The 18,756-nt window shown below is 45.8% G+C and overlaps 2 protein-coding genes across 3 annotated transcripts in view; one reads left to right on the forward strand and one right to left on the reverse strand.

Annotated features, from left to right (window-relative positions):
• LOC147453822 (structural maintenance of chromosomes flexible hinge domain-containing protein GMI1-like) overlaps positions 1-18,756 on the reverse strand; it is a 232,778-nt gene that overhangs the window by 75,035 nt on the left and 138,987 nt on the right. For both annotated transcript variants that reach the window (XM_086515908.1, XM_086515909.1), the window contains 8 exons: positions 5,650-5,722; positions 5,391-5,567; positions 4,218-4,370; positions 4,024-4,045; positions 3,727-3,841; positions 3,157-3,273; positions 2,039-2,392; positions 1,524-1,645 (listed from right to left, as the gene is read on the reverse strand). In XM_086515908.1, coding sequence (XP_086372034.1) covers positions 1,524-1,645; positions 2,039-2,392; positions 3,157-3,273; positions 3,727-3,841; positions 4,024-4,045; positions 4,218-4,370; positions 5,391-5,567; positions 5,650-5,722 — 1,133 coding nt within the window. The remainder of the gene's footprint in view (positions 1-1,523; positions 1,646-2,038; positions 2,393-3,156; positions 3,274-3,726; positions 3,842-4,023; positions 4,046-4,217; positions 4,371-5,390; positions 5,568-5,649; positions 5,723-18,756) is intronic.
• LOC147453825 (uncharacterized) lies at positions 106-381 on the forward strand. The gene has a single exon (XM_086517204.1). The coding sequence runs from the start codon at positions 106-108 to the stop codon at positions 379-381; it is 276 nt and encodes a 91-aa protein (XP_086373330.1).

Below are 18,756 nucleotides of genomic sequence, written 5' to 3' on the forward strand. Positions count from 1 at the left end.
CTCGCGTTGAGGCTTCCCACATGTAAATTAATCCAATAGATTTACAAAAAAATGTGTGTGTGTGTGTGTGTATGTGTTTGAGTGAAAGTGTGATTTCTGGTGCGGATGGATTTGGGTAATCAGTGTATCTACAAGCGCCGGAAAGCTTCGGAGAATCCGGCTATGGATGCTTTATCTCTGATCAAAGATTGTCTTCATGAGGATTTCGAAAATGCACATCGAGCATGGGAAGGGCCTGCTCCTGTCATGGAAGTGCGTATTCCAGGCCAGGAGCTCATGGATCTTGTTGCTCAATATGCCCTTAATGCGGCGATTCTCTTCTTCCCGGGCAACATGCCTCCTGCTCAGGATGTAGGCGACAGGGTACAGATGGGGAGATAGTTGCAAGATATACTATCAAAGAAGGTTACTTCATGCAAAAATCCATGTTGTATGTGACACGGGGATTGAGGCAAAAGGCATTGACGGAGTACCACATTCCTCCATTTGTTCAGCATAGACGGTACCTTGGAAGGGGTAAGAAAAGTATATCTATTGGCCTCCTTTCACGGACATGGAGGAATTTGTGCATACTTGTTTGCTGTGTCAAAAGGTAAAGTTTGACAAGCACAAATCGCCAAGGCATTATCCCTCCATTGGCCTATACAAAGCACTCAACTACCGGGGCACAGCCTCACCAAGGAATTTCGCTACAGAGACGTGCCTTGCAGTTCCATTCCTCGAGTGCACATCACAACGTACCCACGAGGGTATCCGCTTTCCCCGAGGCTTCCAACCAAGGAGGAGAACGGTCATCTCATATGGGTCCAATGACGGGTCGATAAGTGAGCATAATGGCATGTGGACAATAATCGACAGATTCAGCAATCAAGCTCACTTCGTACCAGAAACTCTTAAGAGAGTGAAAGCTAAAGGCTAAACTGTTTGTCTCGCATAATTTCAGACTACATGGCATGCCTACTTCTTCAATCCCAGATAGAGACCCAAGATTTACGAGTTTGTTTAGGAAAGCAATGTGGGAGAATATAGGCACTCGGCTTAAATTCTCGTCCTCTTCCATCCACGCAAGATAGCCAATTCCGTGGTTTGGGACTTGTTTAAGTCTTATATCTCTGACCACAAGAATTACTGGGAAAAGTAGTTGCCTCTGCTGGAGTTTCCTTACAACAACATTGTTCACACCTCAATGAGGAAGGCACCGTTTGAGATTGTCGAGGGCGCAAGGTTCAATCGATACTGTGCACCAAGAACAAGATTTTTGAAGCAATTAGTACACTCAAGAACAGTAGATTACTTTTGCCAAAGTAAAGGAGGCTTTACAGACGCCTTAGAACATTTTAGAGAAATGAATAGTGCAAACGTGGAATGGTATTCCCCGACTGCCATTCCATGGTAGTTTCATTAGATTTTCAACACAATGGAAGTGCTTGATGCTCACTTGGTATTCAACAACTAATGAATATACATCTTGCCTGGGGACAAGAAAAAAACAGCAGAAACAAACACAAGACATGAAAACTTACCTAGCAATAGGAATATCCGAGCCATCCACATCTTTCAATACCCATCTGCAAACCTTGTCGGACGGTAAAACATTCAATTCCAATGTCTTTTCCAAGATTATGTCAAGACTCCCTTCATCAATCTACATCAAATATCATTGCAAATAAGCCTCAATCAGCAGCAGTATTTTTATCTCCTTAATGCGTTAACTCTTCCAGTGTCCATAGACTTTCTCTTTTCAAAAGAACCATGGATGCTTCTTCCTAATCAATCAAACCATAAATTATAAGAAAGAACATAACGATTCTCACAAAAGTCAGCAACCATTGGTTTACTAAAATGCTATATGAATGCCTCTGTGACTGAGTACACATGAAGAATAAGTTATCCAAGTACATGATAGGTTAAAAGGGTGTGACAGGTGACATAAACTAGCCAGTACAACCATACCGTCTGAAAATGCCACAATCTAAAATCGAAGATTAGTTATTTTCAGTATATAGGCCATTCGAATGCCAAGCTTCTTTGGACTTACCACAGAAAATGTTAGAGAATATTTTCCAGCCTTTGTATAGAACCTTCCAAAGTTGGCTTTATCAATACTGAAACAGTAAAACCCGTGAATGTTATTGATGCTTTGCTCAGTACCAACCGTAACTTTGTCCATATCAAAGTCTTCCGGACTCAATTTGCCTGATGTATGAAAATCCAAGACATTCAGCTGTTTTAATTGCATCTTCATTTGCATGGCCTTTTTCACGATGTTTTTCTGATCGATTGGATTTAAATTTTTTCCATCTTGTGCTAGTTTCAAAAAACTGTTGGGTCTGATAACTGCATAGATATTTTCAAAGGGTCTGACTCCTGCTTTCACAACTGGAGCAACGCCCTGCAACAAGAGAATATCACTATTTGAATAAAACAGTTTTTGATCTGTCTGCTTCGAAATTTTAAGTTCTTGTGCTCTAGACTGGCCACACGCAGCCAACAAAAGACAGGAGTCAATCACTCAATAAATGAATCCCTAAAACGAACGAGAGTATATCCATATAAATCAGCACAAAACTGCACGGCAAATGTGACATAAACATTTGCCACATTCAATCACTGGCATACAGAGCAATCCTTTACTTTAGAGTGGATTCCTTGGTTCTATTGACAAGGAAGCACCAAGGTGTAGACTGCCTCAATGGATTATCTCATGAATTATAGCCCAATACAAAAAGTGCCACGACTACCCTACGATCACAAACAAAAAACCAGCTGAATGTGCTTAGACGATTCATTTCCTGCCATAGATGGTGCATTGGAAATGCTCTAATCAGGAACAGGACGTTCCTACTCTCACTCAAATTCCCAATAAAATGCATTTATATACAATAAAATAAGAAGAGCACTATAATGGGTACTACTTTGCCCTTATTCTTCCATGTCATTAAAATTTTCAAGAGAAAACAATATACACCGCACTGTGATGCTCACTGTCTTAGTTTCAATCTTCCCATATTGTTGAAATTTTCAAGACAAAATCTGCACTTGGTGTGCTCAAAAAAACTGACAGTCCTTGCATTTTGTCCATGTATTCCTTGGACTGAGTGAGTACTTTCTTTAAATATCAAATATTACATCAATGTAAAAAAACTGCATTTTTACCCCATTCAGACCGAGGCTTTCAAGAATCTTTTTGTCGAGGATCTCGATGTCACCAGGCTCATGAAGTCGTCTGTTGTCACAGATGCGCATCCAGTCTCTTTCATGAAGAATTTCACACTGCAGCAAGAAAAGAAAAACATTTTTTTCTTAACAGGCTACTTCAAGAAAGCAACGTACATCATACTGGCAGGACTCTCGACATCACCAAAAGGTTAGAGATAAGCTACATTTTAACAAGAAAATTACATCATAGCAAACACGTCAAAGGGCATCTCTGCACCCTTTGAGTGTCAAGTACTTGAAAACTATTGATTGTGGTTTTTACTCTATTTTGAGATTCCCCACTAGCGGAAAACATTATTACCGAAAAGAAGTGTGTCTATATGTATCGACCATGCCTTTGTGGTGTAACACACAACACACAAACAAATAAAAGGTAGCTTGACTCAGTTAACATAGACTAAACCATCGTTTACGCCTAGACCTACAACTTGTCTTTTAACAGGTGACTTTGGAAAACGTGATTTGCCTGTCATAGGTACGCCCAAAAGAACAATCTTATTAAAGCACCTTGTCAGACGTAAGAAAATCAATTGGCACAGCCTTGGATTTCCTTAACTCAAACCCCACTCCTTCATCCTCGATCAATACCCTACTACCCTCAGCTTTGGCAATCTCCATGGGCCTGAATAAAGGAAACAACAATAAAAATCCATGATATTGAAAGATAGAGCCTCAGAAGTAATACTTGAATTACAGCCGTAATATATTATCAGAGGTATTAATACTCATTGCTCTAAGAATTCTATGCTGTGATGCCCCTAAAGAATTTACAGAATAAGTAGGCATCCAAGAGTGTATGCGCACCTACAAATCACCTTTGTGTTTCCTGCAAAAGAATTAACTTCATCAGAATGGGCACGAGCAAGAATTCACTGCAACAGGCAGCCATGCACTGTCCCCCCAAGTCATTTATGCATCAAAAAGGGACAGACTTCACCCACAGAAATTGCATCATCAAAGACTTATTTCCAACTCGCAGTCATCGATCAGAGTATTACCTTTGTCTTCTGATAACCCTTCTGACAAGAAATACTCTAAAGTTGCATAGAAATCTTTAGCCTTATATCCCGGAACTCCTTTGAAAAACTTCATTCTCATACCCTGCTTCCACATGACTCCCTTCCTGGTCATACGGGTATATATCCTAAACACTGTAAGAAGCAAAAAAATAGGAAAATAAGACCAAAGCTTAAGATCCATTCCATTAAATTTGCATAATTTTGTTAGTTGACTTAAGATGACAATTATTTTCCTATTGAATGTATGAAAACTAGAGAGGAAAATTTTATAGGTTCATGAGTCCGAATCGTATGCACTTGGCAAGTCATCCACGTGGCACGTGTCATCCACGTGCAACAATTTGATATCCCAGCTGCAAACATACAAATCATAATCGGGCCCAGTCTTGAAGAATCTCCTACATGGGAAAGTGCCCAAAGTAGGCCTATTGTCAAATGATATTCAGATATTACAAAACAAAAAGAGAGATTCTAGGGTTTTCGGTCGTACTAGAGGACTGGCCACCCAGCTGGCCATCAATACAGCATGTCATATGTTTGCTTTTCTGCGGGTTTTTTAACACGCTTTGTACTCATGCTACTTCCTTTACATGATTTCTTTCAGAAATTAAGACCTAGAACACATTGATACAGAAGAAACTAGGAAAATACCAAAATGACCTGACTTACAGTCCTGTACATAAAGCTTGAAATTTTATTGGATGTTCTAATGTTAAAGATCTATAGCGAATATAACATCTGCTCGGCTTCATCTCATGTGTGATCCACTGCATCTTAGAGAATGGTATAGATAATAAGGGCTCTTATGCATCCAGGACACATCTTTTGTACTCTGTTTTTCAGGGCTTGGGCAAACCCGCTCACAAGCTTGGCACTTCAGCAAGAATGCAGATCTAGCATCCAGCTCTTTCAAGTCCGACTTTTACCAAACAAGATACAGACCTATTTGAAAAGATATCTAAATATTACAGTTGAGTGTTTCTGGTCATTGTAGAAAGCCCTAGGCTCATCTTGAAAGGTTTCAAATTAATTACTCTCTTTGCTTTGGAATTTCAACTTACAATGTTGACACCAAAACATGTAATCATCAGGTTTGAATTTTTGTGATACACCTTCCATTTCTAATGTGGGTTGATAAGTATAGGAACAAACCATCTTGGGAGAACCCAACTTCCTCTGTTCTCTCCATACTGATCAGGCATTGTTCGTTGTCCAATTCCACCTCTTCATCGTAGATACCATGCATCTCTTGTATCCATTCTTCATATTCCTTCTCTACCTCTTGGAGCTTTAGGTGCCTTGTCCCTCTATATATTTCGATTGTCGCATCTGCAGGTTTCGAGGGCCAATAAGACAGTTCAACGTACAAAATTTAAATGAGTGACGAGATCATAGAAATGGCCTCCTTTACCTCCTGGCATGTTACCACGGGTTCCCAAATTTCTGAGCAAGCTTGTGAAAACATGCCCACTAAGCAAATCCATCTGTTTGTAGAACCAAAATATTGTCAGACCCATAGACACAATCAGCAATCTGAAAAAAATATGAGAGAGAAAAAGAAGGCGCTATTAATGTCTTGTAGACGCCAAAGTGTGTCCTTCGGGTATCCAGAAAAAAGGACAAAAATTTCTGTAGATAAATTGCGCTATTAATGTCTTGTAAACGCCAAAGTGTGTGTCGTTTGGGTATCCAGAAAAAAGGACAAAAATTGCTGTAGATAAACCTACTCCAGCATAAAACACACTGACATGCGAAAGTGGTAGAATGTGTACAAAGAATGAAGGAAATGGAGCTCTAACTCTAATGGATGTGAAGCTATCTGGGTAGGAGAGTACAATCATGATATGCAAAAGACAAACCACCTCCATCTGATACCAAATTGGGGGTGTAGTAAAGCATGCATAAATGGGTAGAGTGAAGAGTCCCCATACCAAATCTGGGAAAAGAAATGAGAGAGAAAGAAAGAAAGCGCTATTAACGTCATGTGGACGCCAAAGTGTCTGTCTTTTGGGTATCCAGAAAAAAGGCAAAAAATTGTTGAAGATAAACCTACTCCAGAATAAAACACACTGACATGTGAAAGTGGTAGAATGTGTATAAAGAATGAAGGAAATGGAGCTCCAACTTTACTGGATGTGGAGCCATATGGGTAGGAGAGTACAATCATGAAATGCAAAAGACTAACCGCCTTCATCTGGTACCAAATTGGGGGGGTAGTAAAGCATGCATAGGTGGGTAGAGAGTGAAGAGTCCCCATAGCATAGCAGCAGGGTCTGAGAAAGCCATTCTATCTCCCTATGTCTGTTTTGCTCATGTCATAGTTGAATCTCTCACATGGCCCTATGATGTACTCTCTGGTGGGCCTGGTATCCTAGTGCGCTTGGGAATCTACAAGCTTGGACAATGTGCCTGCAATAGGGTGACCCCTCTCTGAATGTTGGTGGGTAGGATTGGAGCATCTCTTTGAAAGAAGTACATATAATTGTCACCTCCACCAGTGGGTGTGGGTGACGCAAGAAGTATCACAAACGGAAGCTCGCACTAACAATTAATAGGCTGAAAATAACTTGAATCTGATCAAGAGAGAAAAAGGCAGAAGATCGACATAGTATTGAGAACCAGAAGATGGGCTGGTCTCCCCCCCCCCTCTCTTATAGAGAATCTTTAATAACGTAGATAATCTTTTACAAGCACGAGAACCTGAGAAAACTTTAAGAATTAGCATCTTATCTTGAGATTCCGGATGGTATGTACAAGCATCCAAAGTGGAGTAGTTCTTGAACTTTAAAGAAATACTTCCATGTAATCTTTGCGGACTTAAGTGGCTGCTTCTAGTGGTGAATGATCTACTCCGGTTGGAGTATCTCTTTTGTTTCCTCAACCTCAGATGGTTCCTTAGCAATAAGGTGACTTGGAGGTGGTCCCACATATGGTTGAAGTAAACTAACATGGAAATTATGGATCCTCCAATTAGGCAGTAGCTCTAATTGGAACGTGACATCATTCACTTGGTCAATTATCTTAAATAGCCCATAATAACGGATGGAAAGTTTAACCACCTTCCCCTGATGAGTCAAATGTTTCTTCAATCTCGCCTTCTCAAACTTGAGCAACACCAACTATCCGATTGTCAAGTCTAAATTCCTTCTTATGTTTTTCTTGGAAGCGTAAAATTGCTCTCTTGACTTGCCCATAGGCAGTGTTCAATTCTCATACGACCTCATCTACCACAAATATCTTATCTCAAGCATCATTACGAGCAAAGCCTTACCATAGAGTTTCCCCATAGAGGAATGTATGGTATCGTTATATGCATACTCGACAAGAGGCAATTACTTTTCCCAATCACACAATATGTCCATAGGATTTGAACATATCCAACACTATAGAGTTGGCAATATCACTCTTCCCATCCGTTTGGGGATGATATGCAGACGAAAAAATCAATTTCGTGGTTATCAAACAAAGCACGCCAAATGTGAGGATCTCGATCGCTCACAATAGACTTGGGCATCCCATGATGCTTGAGAATCTATGCTAGAAAGATCCTAGCCATATAATCTGCCTTGACCATTTTCTTGATTGGAATAAAGTGAGCTTTCTTAGTAAATCTGTCCACAATGGTCCAAATTACATCCGTCTTACGGAGATCCATATCACAATCCATGGCAACTCTCTCCCAAGGCTTATCACGCACGGGCAAGAGTTGGAGTAACCCAAGCATCTTGTGTCGATTGTACTTCACCTTTTGGCAGCATTCCCTAACATATTGATCCATGTCTGCTATAAGGTTTGGGCACAAAGAAATATCATTCCATTGCTAAGGTCGTAAATAAAATACCCTAGTGCATATAAGGCAAAGCATGTGCTTCACTCATGATTTTCTTCCGCAATGGTGGCATGGTGCCGCAACAGAAATGGCTTGGTGGTGGTAGAGGTAGACATCTCGAATGGAATGAGGATACACATTCTCACCTAATCCCAACTTCTCTTCTATTTGGAGAAAGCTACATAGCCATGGCGAGAAGTGATTCCAGTTCTTGTTGATATATAGAACTGATTGCATTCACCCTCGACTATTGAGACAATGCGTGGGAAGCCACGTTTTTACATCCAGCCGTATGGAGGATTTAGAAATGAAACATGGACAGGAAGTTTCCCTATCTCATCTCTTTCATATCTTAGGACTATGATGATCTGTCTTGATCAAAAAGTCTACTCCTAGAAGATGATGCTTCCACGTAGACAAGGCGTGAATCACACCCATAGGTTCCTTCTCGTAGATTTAGGCATGCAATTCTCCATCTTTAAGCCATCTACTGACGCACAGTTGGCTACCGGAGACAGTGGTACAGTTGTCCGCTTGTTGTTTCCCTTGATGTCACCATTCAAGTGTACCCTGGAAAGGCTACCTTTCGCATCATGAAGCTGAAGCATTGCGACGCTGTCTTGGGAATGCCTCGGCATGATCAAAACGATAATACCATTCAGATCAGAAACAAAACGATCGCCTTGAATGCAGATGGCAAGGAAGTCGTCCTTCAAGTCTGACTTACGGAAACCAACCCCAATGATATTTCTTTTTGCTTTGTATTTCGACACTTTCTGGAACACTGTTTGATAACAATGTTTGCAAATTGTGCCAGGCAGGGCTCAGTGGATCACTATGCTGGTTCAGGGTTGTCTTGTGGGCTTCCTGAACATCTATGCGCCCAATGTGGCGAGTGCACGAGCAGAGTTTTGGTCACAGATTGTCGAGTCTCTGCCGCAGGCAGAGCAATGGTGCATAGGGGGTGACTTCAACATGTTGGAGAACCCCTCTGACAGGATTGATGGTAGCCATGCTATTGTGCATGGAGTTGAGATGGCAGCTTGGAAGAGGTTTTGTATGACTCTGAGGGTTTCGGATGTGTGGCAGCATTCTAGCTTTGTGAGACCCCCAGACAGCCTCGCCTTTTCTCATTCGGACCGTAGAGCGCGAGGAGTGAATCTATCGCGGATAGATCGCTTCTACACTAGTGACCACTTTTATGACTTGGTTGGGACAGTCGGCATTCTGGCAGGGACTTCCTTTTCGGACCATGCACCAATGATCCTCACAGTGACTGACAGGCAAAGGAGGGGGAGCACGATGTTACGCATCCCTGAGAGGGTCTTGCTGGGCTCTACGCTCATAGAGTGAGTGGAGGCTCTTTGGACAGAGAGCTTTGACATGCAGGATTCTCCTGCTGACAGAGTGGCCTCAGCTTAGTGGATTCTTCCTTCAGGAGTCTGTGGCTCGCCTGGCAGTAGCAAGAGAGGAGGAGCAACGTCTCCGACGGGGCGTTGCTTCCTTGCAGAGGATGCAGGAGCAGCATCCAGACAATCCTTCGTTGAAAGAGCAGTTACAGCAGGCTGGCCAGGAGCTTGTTAGCAGAGTGGAGAGGCGTCATGAGTTTGCTTTCCATCGACAGGCATCTCAGTGGACCCAGGTGGGGGACAGAGTGACAGACGCTTTCTTTGAGGCAGTGGGACCTCGACATACGCATGCCAAGGTCAATCAGTTGAGGAGGCCGGACATGTCAGTTGCTTCAGAGCCACAGGACATGCGTGCACTTACTACTGAGTTTTATCGTGATTTACTGTCTGCAGAGCCTCAACTAGAGCGTCAGGATGCATGCAAAGAGCAAGTGTGGGCACAGATACCTTGTCTTGTGACTGAGGAGATGCGTCAAAGGCTTGAGCTGCCTCTTCAGCTAGAGGAGCTGCACACGGCTCTTAGTGCACTCCCCCGTGGTAGCTGTCCAAGTGAGGATGGCTTGACTCCGAGTTTGTCTTGGAGTACTGGACTTGCTTGGCCCAGATCTCTGCAGTGCTTTTCAGTACATCTTGCACTCAGGAGAGATGCCTGACAGCATGTGTGAGGGCCTGATCTACCTCATTCCCAAGGAGGGTGGCTGCTTGGATGAGATCCGACAGTGGCGCCCCATCATCATCCTCAACTCAGCCTACAAAATTCTTGCCAAGGCTCTGAGTTTGAGGATTCAACCACTTCTAGAGAGCACTATACATGGGACTCAGACAGGTTTTGTCAAGGAGCGTAGTATCCTTGACAACATCTTTACTTTTTGGGAGGCTTCTGCCCTAGCGCGGCTCCGTGGTGAGGATCTGGTGATTCTTCCTCTCGATTTTGAGAAGGCCTACATGGGGGGAACGAAATGGGGGGAACGAGGCGGAACACGGGGCGGAACGGGCAAAAGTAGGCATTTGGCGGAAAAAAAGTGGGCTTTTGGGGGCAGATTTGGGGCTGTTCGGGGAACATATTTGGTGCGGTTTGAGGGCAGGTTAGGGAGCAGATTTGGGGGTAGTTTTGGGGTTGTTTAGGAGTTTTATTTGGGACTAAGCTGAATGGAGGTAATTCAAGCCTTACTTTAGGTTGACCGTTCCGGCCCCGTTCTCGTTCCGCCCCCCCCCTCCTCCTCCCCGTTCCCATCCCGATTCGGACCCTCCCGTTCCCGTTCCCGCTCTGGGTAACTATGCTACGACAAAGTTGACTGGGACATTCTGGAGGGCACTCTACGCAGGATGGGCTTCTTAGATGCTTGGATCAGAGGGGTGTCAGCTTTGTACAGACGGGTACGCAGTAAGGTACTTTTGTCAGGAGGTAGGGGTGATCGCTTCATGCTCACACGTTCGGTCAGACAAGGCTGCCCTCTTGCCCCCTTCCTCTTTCTGTTATATGCTGAGGCGATGATAGGGTTTTTGGTGTCGCAGCAGGTTGGTTTACATGGCTTAGCACTTCCTATTCGGGCAGATGAGCTTCTGGATGCTGAGTTTGCAGACGACTTAGCCTTGTACTTGGATGGCCAAGAGGCCAACCTTCACAGGTGTGAGCAGATGCTTGAGACTTTCTGTTGTGCATTTGGCGCATTGATCAACTAGAGAAAGACAGTGGCACGATTGGATGCCAGGTGAGGGTTTCAGGTGTATTCCCCCAGGGACTGCAGTTCGGTACTTGGGCTGTCAAGTTGGTTTGGACTCGTCTCCCGAGCAGCAGATTGCTCCCCTCCTCCTGTCTATCAGGAGGAAGCTGTTACATCGGAGCTATGCACGACTTTCTCTGGCAGGCAGAGTTGTAGTGGCCAACCAGGTGATGTTGACTACTATGTGGTACACCACTTCTTGATGGATCTTCTCGAGTTCTTGTATGAGCCAGGTTAAGAGGCTGATCAGGAACTTCCTTTGGTCACGTCGTGACACTCAAATAGCCCGGGCCAAAGTGGCTTGGCAGGTCATCACTCTTCCTTGTTCTCAGGGAGGGCTTGGGATCATAGACCCAGGTGAGGAGCCCTGGCAGGAGTTCTTGCTTCAGCGGCTTCGTGCTAGGGTACCTCAAGCTGGAGGCCCCTAGCGACCTTTGACCAGATGGATTTTCACAGAGATGAGCAGAGTTGGCTTGAGCAGGAGACTAGAGGACCTTTTTGCTGTGAGTTTGCTCCGATCTTGGGAGCATCTACGGCAAGGCCTGGAGCAGCGTCAACCTACTTGCACAGAGGAGCGCCTAAGACAGCTCCTTTTTTGGAACCCCATGGTTAGCACTCAGAGAGGCCACTTGGTTGGTAGTCGGCCTCATGTTTCGTGGGGTCCCATGGCAGAGGGTCCAGCATGCTCTTTAGGTGACTGGTTACAGTTTTCAGGCTTGTCAGAGGAGCTTCAAGGCTTTCAGCTACTACAGGGCATGAGAGGGGTACAGAGCATGTGTCAAGACATCTCAAAGGCAGTACCAGCTGAGTGTCTCACACCCCTCGAGTCAGCAGTGCCCAGATGGATGGGAGCCTTCACGTGACTGGACGTTCTCATCTCAGTTCTAGCTTGCTGAGAGACTGTACCCTCCCTGTTTTTTGAGATACAGGGTGAGGGACGCTTACACCGAATCGCAATAGAGACCCCGCAGGTGGCAAAGTGCTATTTTCAGAGAATCCGGGTGGTGGGCATCTGTGGGAGGACTTGTGTCATCGATCTTGAGCCAACAGCTCTTGAGACTGGACGGGATCCTGGAGAGTGGCTTTGGAGGGACCCTTTCTCCTCTGCAGACCACCCAGGTGTCCCTTTCTTTCAGTACACTGTTCAACTGGGACGTCACATACTGGCAGCACAAAGAGAGGCTCGCCCTACTGCAGCACCTCATTGGCAGGGGGAGGGTCTCACAGATGAGTGCTTGGCAGCTTTTTGGGAGAGGTTGTGAGACTCCAGACAGCCGAGATGAGTCACTTTGTTCTAGTGGCTGGTCGCACACAGAGCTACAGTAGTTGGGAGCTGGCTTGTACATAGCGGTCTCTCGGCCGCATGTGCAGCTTGTGACCATCTTGTGGAGAGTCGGCATCACTGCCTTTGGCACAACAGGTGTGGCTTCGTGTTCTTCGCTTGATGCTAGCTATTTCCACGGCTTGAAAGTACACTTGGGGGGCAGCTGCTTGGTCCACTCTCACGGGCCCGCCACTTCAGTTTGAGCTATCTTCCACCAACGGGATGATAATGATGCAGGGGGGGGGGGGGGGGGCAACCTACACTCCAGCCTGCCACGGAGCTTACTCCACAGGAGTGGTGCAGTGAGAGAGAGGAGTGTTGGGAGCTCATCAGTGGCCTGACACTCTGGTTCCACAGGAGTGGTGCAATGAGAGAGAGGAGTGCTGGGAGCTCATCAGTGGCCTGACACTCTGGTTCAACTGGACAGCCCCCTGCTTCCGCATCTTCGAGGCTCGCCCTGTACCACCAGCAGAGATTGTTCGGGATCTTTGGCTAGAGCTGATCCATACTCTCAGAGGAGAGCTTGAGAGACTCCAGGGCAGCTCAGACCGCATGCGGGAGCATAGAGAGGTTTTCCTTGGACTCTGGTGTCCTGGGCCTTTCTTCACCATGGTCCAGGGTGTACTCCGATGGCATTACCGTCTCCCTCTGTGGCTTTTCCCTCCTCTCATCTCTTGATTTTGCCTCATTGTACATATGTTGTTTTTTCATTGGTAGTCTCCCCATCATGACTGTTGTAGCCCTCTCTTGTAGAGGTGGTTGTAGCCCCATGGGATGATTCATTAACTAATAGAAGGATCTTTTTCTCAGAAAAAAAAAAAATGTTTGCAAACTGTTAAAATAGATTATACCTACCATTGAATGGCTGCCCTTCGAAAGATAAGGTTTGGACTCTGTTGGTACAATTTCTCCCCCCAGCTCAACAAGGCAATCACAAGTATCTTCTCATCGCAACAGATTACGCAACAAATCAGGGGGAGGTAGTGCCATGCTGTCTTGGGCTGTTGGCCCCATCTCTCGTCATGCGAGCCTACTCATTGCGACAATTGATCTCATTGTGCGAGCCTACTCATTGCAACAAGCCTCCTTGCTCCTATCTTGGTAGCAATAGGGACAAATTCCTCCAGAGTTGCTTCAGGTCGGAGAGTCTCTAGTACTCCTGTTGAGATGGCTTGGGGAGAGCATTCACCCACTTCTTGACCATGAAATTTCTTGCTTGTTGGGGAAGCTTGGCAACCAGAGACGTCGTTCTTGTCATGAGTTCTGCGAATGTCTCATTAGGTTGGAGCACCAGATTTGCCAACTCATCCATGACTTTCTCTCAAAAATCATCTGGTCTAAGAGCTTCACAGGACTGTTGCCTTAGAGTTGTCCGAGTTGCAAAGTGGTTCTCTACAAACTGATTGTTAACTCATCCAAGGTTGACGAGAAGAGCACGAAGTAAGCATCTCCTCTATTGCATAGAGATACAGATTTGTGGGTGGCTTTAAAGCAAGATCCTCTCTCTCTCTCTCTCTCTCTCTCTCTCTCTCTCTCTCTCTCTCTCTCTCTCTCTCTCTCTCTCTCTCTCTCTCTCTCTCTCTCTCTCTCTCTCTCTCTCTCTCTCTCTCTCTCTCTCAGCCCTAGCGCGCGCCTCCCCTAAGCTTGCGCCGTCTCCTCTCCCCAGGTGCAGGGCAGTGCCCGAGGGGGAGGGTTAGTCCCCTAGCCCTGTCCCCTCCTCCTCAGTCCATGGTCGCGTGCCACTAACAAAGTGAAGGAAGTTGAAGCCAAGGTTACCCAAGCTCACACAGTTGCACTGACCAAGGTGGAAACCTGTGTGAAGGTAGAGTTTCGCGAACGACACCTTCAAGAAGAAAACACACTCGAGGTCCGCATCGGGGGCCTACCCCAAGCATGGGACACGTGTGAAGAAGACTTCTCCGAGCGGATCAACTTCCTCAACGAAACTCTCAAGCCGATCCATGTGGACTACAACATGGTCGAAAGCATCACCAACAAGCTCAACCACAAAAATACACCAAGCGGACATGCCATCCTCGAGTTTGAGAACAAAGGACGACTCCGGCTACTCCAACAATCGCGCCTCCTCAAAGGCACTAGGTTTTGGATTGCCGAGGAGCTCACCACGACACAACTAAAACACAAAGGTAGTGAACTCAAGAAAGTGCACGCGGCAAGAGCCCAGGGGAAGTGGGCAGTATACCGCGGAGGAAAGGCCCTCATACAGGAGTTTCAGTCTCCCAAGCCTCCTACCACACTGCCGGATACCACCCCTAGCCCCATGGTTCCCATCTACTCTAATTTATTTTGTATTTTGTATTGCATCCTAAGGTTGTCCCACCTATCCAGTAGATCTTACCCTAGCCTTACCGACCCTTTTTTGGTCGCCCATGCTAATGTAACAACCATTACCCTATCCTTGATGAGAGGAGACATCCTTTGTACGCATGTTTTGGTCCCCTGGGTCATATTTGACCTCCACGGACAATAATGATCTCTCTCTCTCTCTCAGCCCTTCGGGAGGAACTCGACGAAACCAAAGAGGGAAGACGCCTTGTAGATGGGGAAATTCAGCCATCAATGATTGACGAGCTGAATAGTATACGAGCACAAGTCAAAGAAATAAAGGAGGAAGGAGAAATGAAGACCTCATGGGTGGAGGTTCTCTCCAAAACACAAAAGAAAATGGACGAGGCTGAAAAATGGATTGAAGTTGTCAAGAAGGGAAAGGGCAAAGAAATTCCGACTACACCCGACATCAACAACAAAACACTAGAAGAGGAACAACGAAGAAGGGTACGCGCTCTACACGTGAGAGTGACCGGCCTAAAAGATTCAGATAAGGTGGACCAAGAGGTGAAGAGCCTCATGTCCATGATGGGGGTGGAGAAGCCCTCGCACACACAAGCTTGGAGAGTGGGCAAGAAGAGTGAAGGTAATGGGGAGAGTTCAAAAGGACGGGCTCTCATTTTGCGCTTTCCCTCCATGGAAGAAAAGAAAGACTTTTTAAAGAAGAGGCCAACCCTCAAGAAAACAGGTATCTTTTTAGGAGATGATCTTACGCTCTCACAACTTGCACATATGAGAGAGGTCATGCCAGAGATTATAGCAGCAAGGGAGAAGGGGAAGTTAGCTTTCTACAGAAATGGACGAGTAGTGATTACAGAGCACCGCTCTACATGACGGTGCGAGACCTATGGGACCACTCTCAGGATGGCAGTTTGGAACTGTAATGGTTCGTATAGACTTGATGTGGGGGCCTTTGAGGATAGCTTCAGAGACAGAGACATTGTTTTCTACTCAGAGACTCATCAGGCTCCAGGACAGTTGATGCCGCACATATCAGGATACAGATGGGAGACAGCTTGTAGGACATGCACCAGAACTGCACATGGGACTAGAGGATCAGGAGGTGTAGCAGTTCTTTTCAGAGAGGAGCTCCAACCACTATTGCACATAGTTCGGAGAGATGATCAGGCCAGATACTTGTGGGTGAGGCTGAGGGCAGAGACTGGATGTTTCTTGTACATCGCCATATGCTATTTTCCTCCGAGCACTTTAGTATATGCTTCACCCAGAGGACAGTCTCCTTACTCTGTACTTGATGATGATATCTGGGAGTTCTCCAGATATGGAGACATCATACTCCTGGGGGATTTCAATGCCCGTACAGGCAGCTCACAGACAGTCTTCTATGACACATCAGAGGAGATGCTTAGAGAGCTAGAGCCAGAGGAGTTGGGACTTGAGAGATGCTCACACGACAGAGAGCATACAGAGTATGGGAGATACCTGAGAGAGATGACGACTACTCATAGTTTAGCCATACTGAATGGCTTAACGACTTTCCCATTGTCTACAGGTTTTACTTGTTTTCCACATAGACATGGGTCCAGCACTGTAGACTATGTTCTGACACATCCGAGCTTTACCTCTCACATTCAGGATTTCACAGTGGGGCCCAGGCCAGTTGGGATAGCAGTAGATCATGCACTTTTAACATTATGAGTCTCCTTTGAGTACAATACATCTCGGGCCTCACGGGATGGTGGACATACACGCTATACTTTTACACCAGAGACTGACTCAGTCTATGTAGAGGAGATACGTAGGCTTTTATGCACATCAGAGCCAGTATACACAGTGGAGGAGATCACATCTATGCTGACAGTGACATTACATGGGGCAGCGACAGAGGCATATCCACACACTCAGCCTGGGCAGAGACGTCGTTCTGGGCACATGCCTCAGAACAACTGGTATGATGAGGGGTGTCGACAGAGGAGAGCTCAGATACAGCGGGACCTTACATTGGGAGTGATCACCTATAGACAGTCTCGCATTGCTACACGACGACTAGTGCGGCGGAAGAAGCGAGCTTTCTTGGTCCAGATCGAGCAAGATTTATATCAGCTCTTCCTTAGTAGAGATTCAGGAGAGGCTTGGCGTCTATTCCATGAGAAGTCTCCCCCACCAGTGATTACTTCTACAGAGATATGGGGGCAGTATGCAACATCTTTATAGACTGTACCTCGACAACCACCATTACAAGACCCACCACAACCATGTCTGGCTACGAGCACCTTCTTTACCACTGAGATGGTAAAGGAGGCCATTGAGAGGATGAAGACCAGACGGGCACAGGATCATGAGGGTTTGGTAGCAGAGCACATTATACATGCTGGGAATTTGTTGGCAGAGATGCTTGCACGGATATTCAACCGTGTCATGTGTGAGGGTCTCCCTGAGTCTTGGAGATTATCTACTATTGTACCTATCTTCAAGACAGGTGACCCCACAGTGCCGGGGAATTACCGTACTATCATGGTAGGACACACATTGGCACGGTTATATGCATCCATCCCCGAGCATAGGCTGAGCAGTTGGGCAGAGATTATGGGCATACGAGCACCTGGGCAGGCTGGTTTCAGAAGGGGTTTCTCCACACTAGATCATGTCTTTACACTCAGAGCTATCATTGAGGAGGGTCGAGCACATGGTAGACGGATATACTGCAGCTTTGTGGATTTTCGCAAAGCCTTTGACACAGTACCGAGGGCCAGATTGATGCACCGGCTTATGGAATTGGGGGTACCCACAGAGCTGATGTGGGGGATCATGGCATTGTACAGTTCAGTGATGGGTCATGTACGCACATCAGAGGGGATATCCGACATAGTTCACTCCACCATCGGAGTGAAACAGGGATGCCCACTGTCCTCTACTTTATTTGGTATGTATGTTGATGGGGTCTCTGATTATATTGACAGAGGAGGTGATAGAGGTGCTCAGCTTGCAGGGACATGGATCCCTCTTTTATTGTATGCTGACGATATCGTGTTGATATCAGAATCGCCAAAGGGTATGCAGAGACATTTGGACGCATTGCATAGTTTTGCAGAGGATAGTGGATTGTCTGTCAACCTTGGTAAAACCAAGGTCATGGTATTTAATACCACGCCACAGTGGGTTAGGAGATCAGCACCTACTTTCACATATGGACAGGACAGTATGGAGTACACTGATGCATACACATATCTTGGGGTGGTCTTTAGTGGACCGAGGTTCACACTGAAAGTAGCAGCAGACACTAGATTGACTTGTGCCTATGCAGCCCTAGGTGGTTTAGAGAGGATTTGCTCGCAAGTTCAGTTCCAGGAACCTCGAACAAAGCTCTGGCTTTTCGATACTTTGGTCGCTTCAGTTATGCACTACGCGGTTCAGGTTTGGGGACCGTCTATTGACAGTGCTGTCTATTGACAGTGCTGGATGGACTAATATGGAGAGACCCCTGATATCTATGATTTCTAGGCTGAATAGAGCCAAGGCCTTAGTTCCACATGACATCATACGAGCGGAGCTGGCTGCCCCACCTATGGAGGTTGAGGCACTTACCAGATCAGTATCATTTGTACACAGCTTATGGGACACCACTAGGGATAGATATGCTAGACTTGCTCTCGAGTCATCCAGACAGCTGGCATTACAGGGAGATACATCATGTTGGTATGCACAGATGAACTCATGGTTTCAGAGGCATGGTTTCAGCATGGACAGGCTGCCCCCTTTCCAGTATTCTCTTGATGCACCATCCTTGGCTCTTACACGGATGGAGACTACTAGACTCATTCGGCAGGATCTTATCCAGCTTGATAGCAAGAGGACATGGATAGAACCATCACGGGAGTTGAGTACGAAGAGGGTTTTCTATAGAGAACATCTTCTTCAACTC

This window comes from Adiantum capillus-veneris, chromosome 7 (assembly GCF_014529385.1).
Source record: "Adiantum capillus-veneris isolate H3 chromosome 7, ASM1452938v2, whole genome shotgun sequence".
Lineage (NCBI taxonomy): Eukaryota > Viridiplantae > Streptophyta > Polypodiopsida > Polypodiales > Pteridaceae > Adiantum > Adiantum capillus-veneris.

Bases quoted from the DNA above. Each gene is read 5' to 3' on its own strand.
- LOC147453825 (XM_086517204.1), top strand. From the start codon at position 106: ATGGATTTGGGTAATCAGTGTATCTACAAGCGCCGGAAAGCTTCGGAG.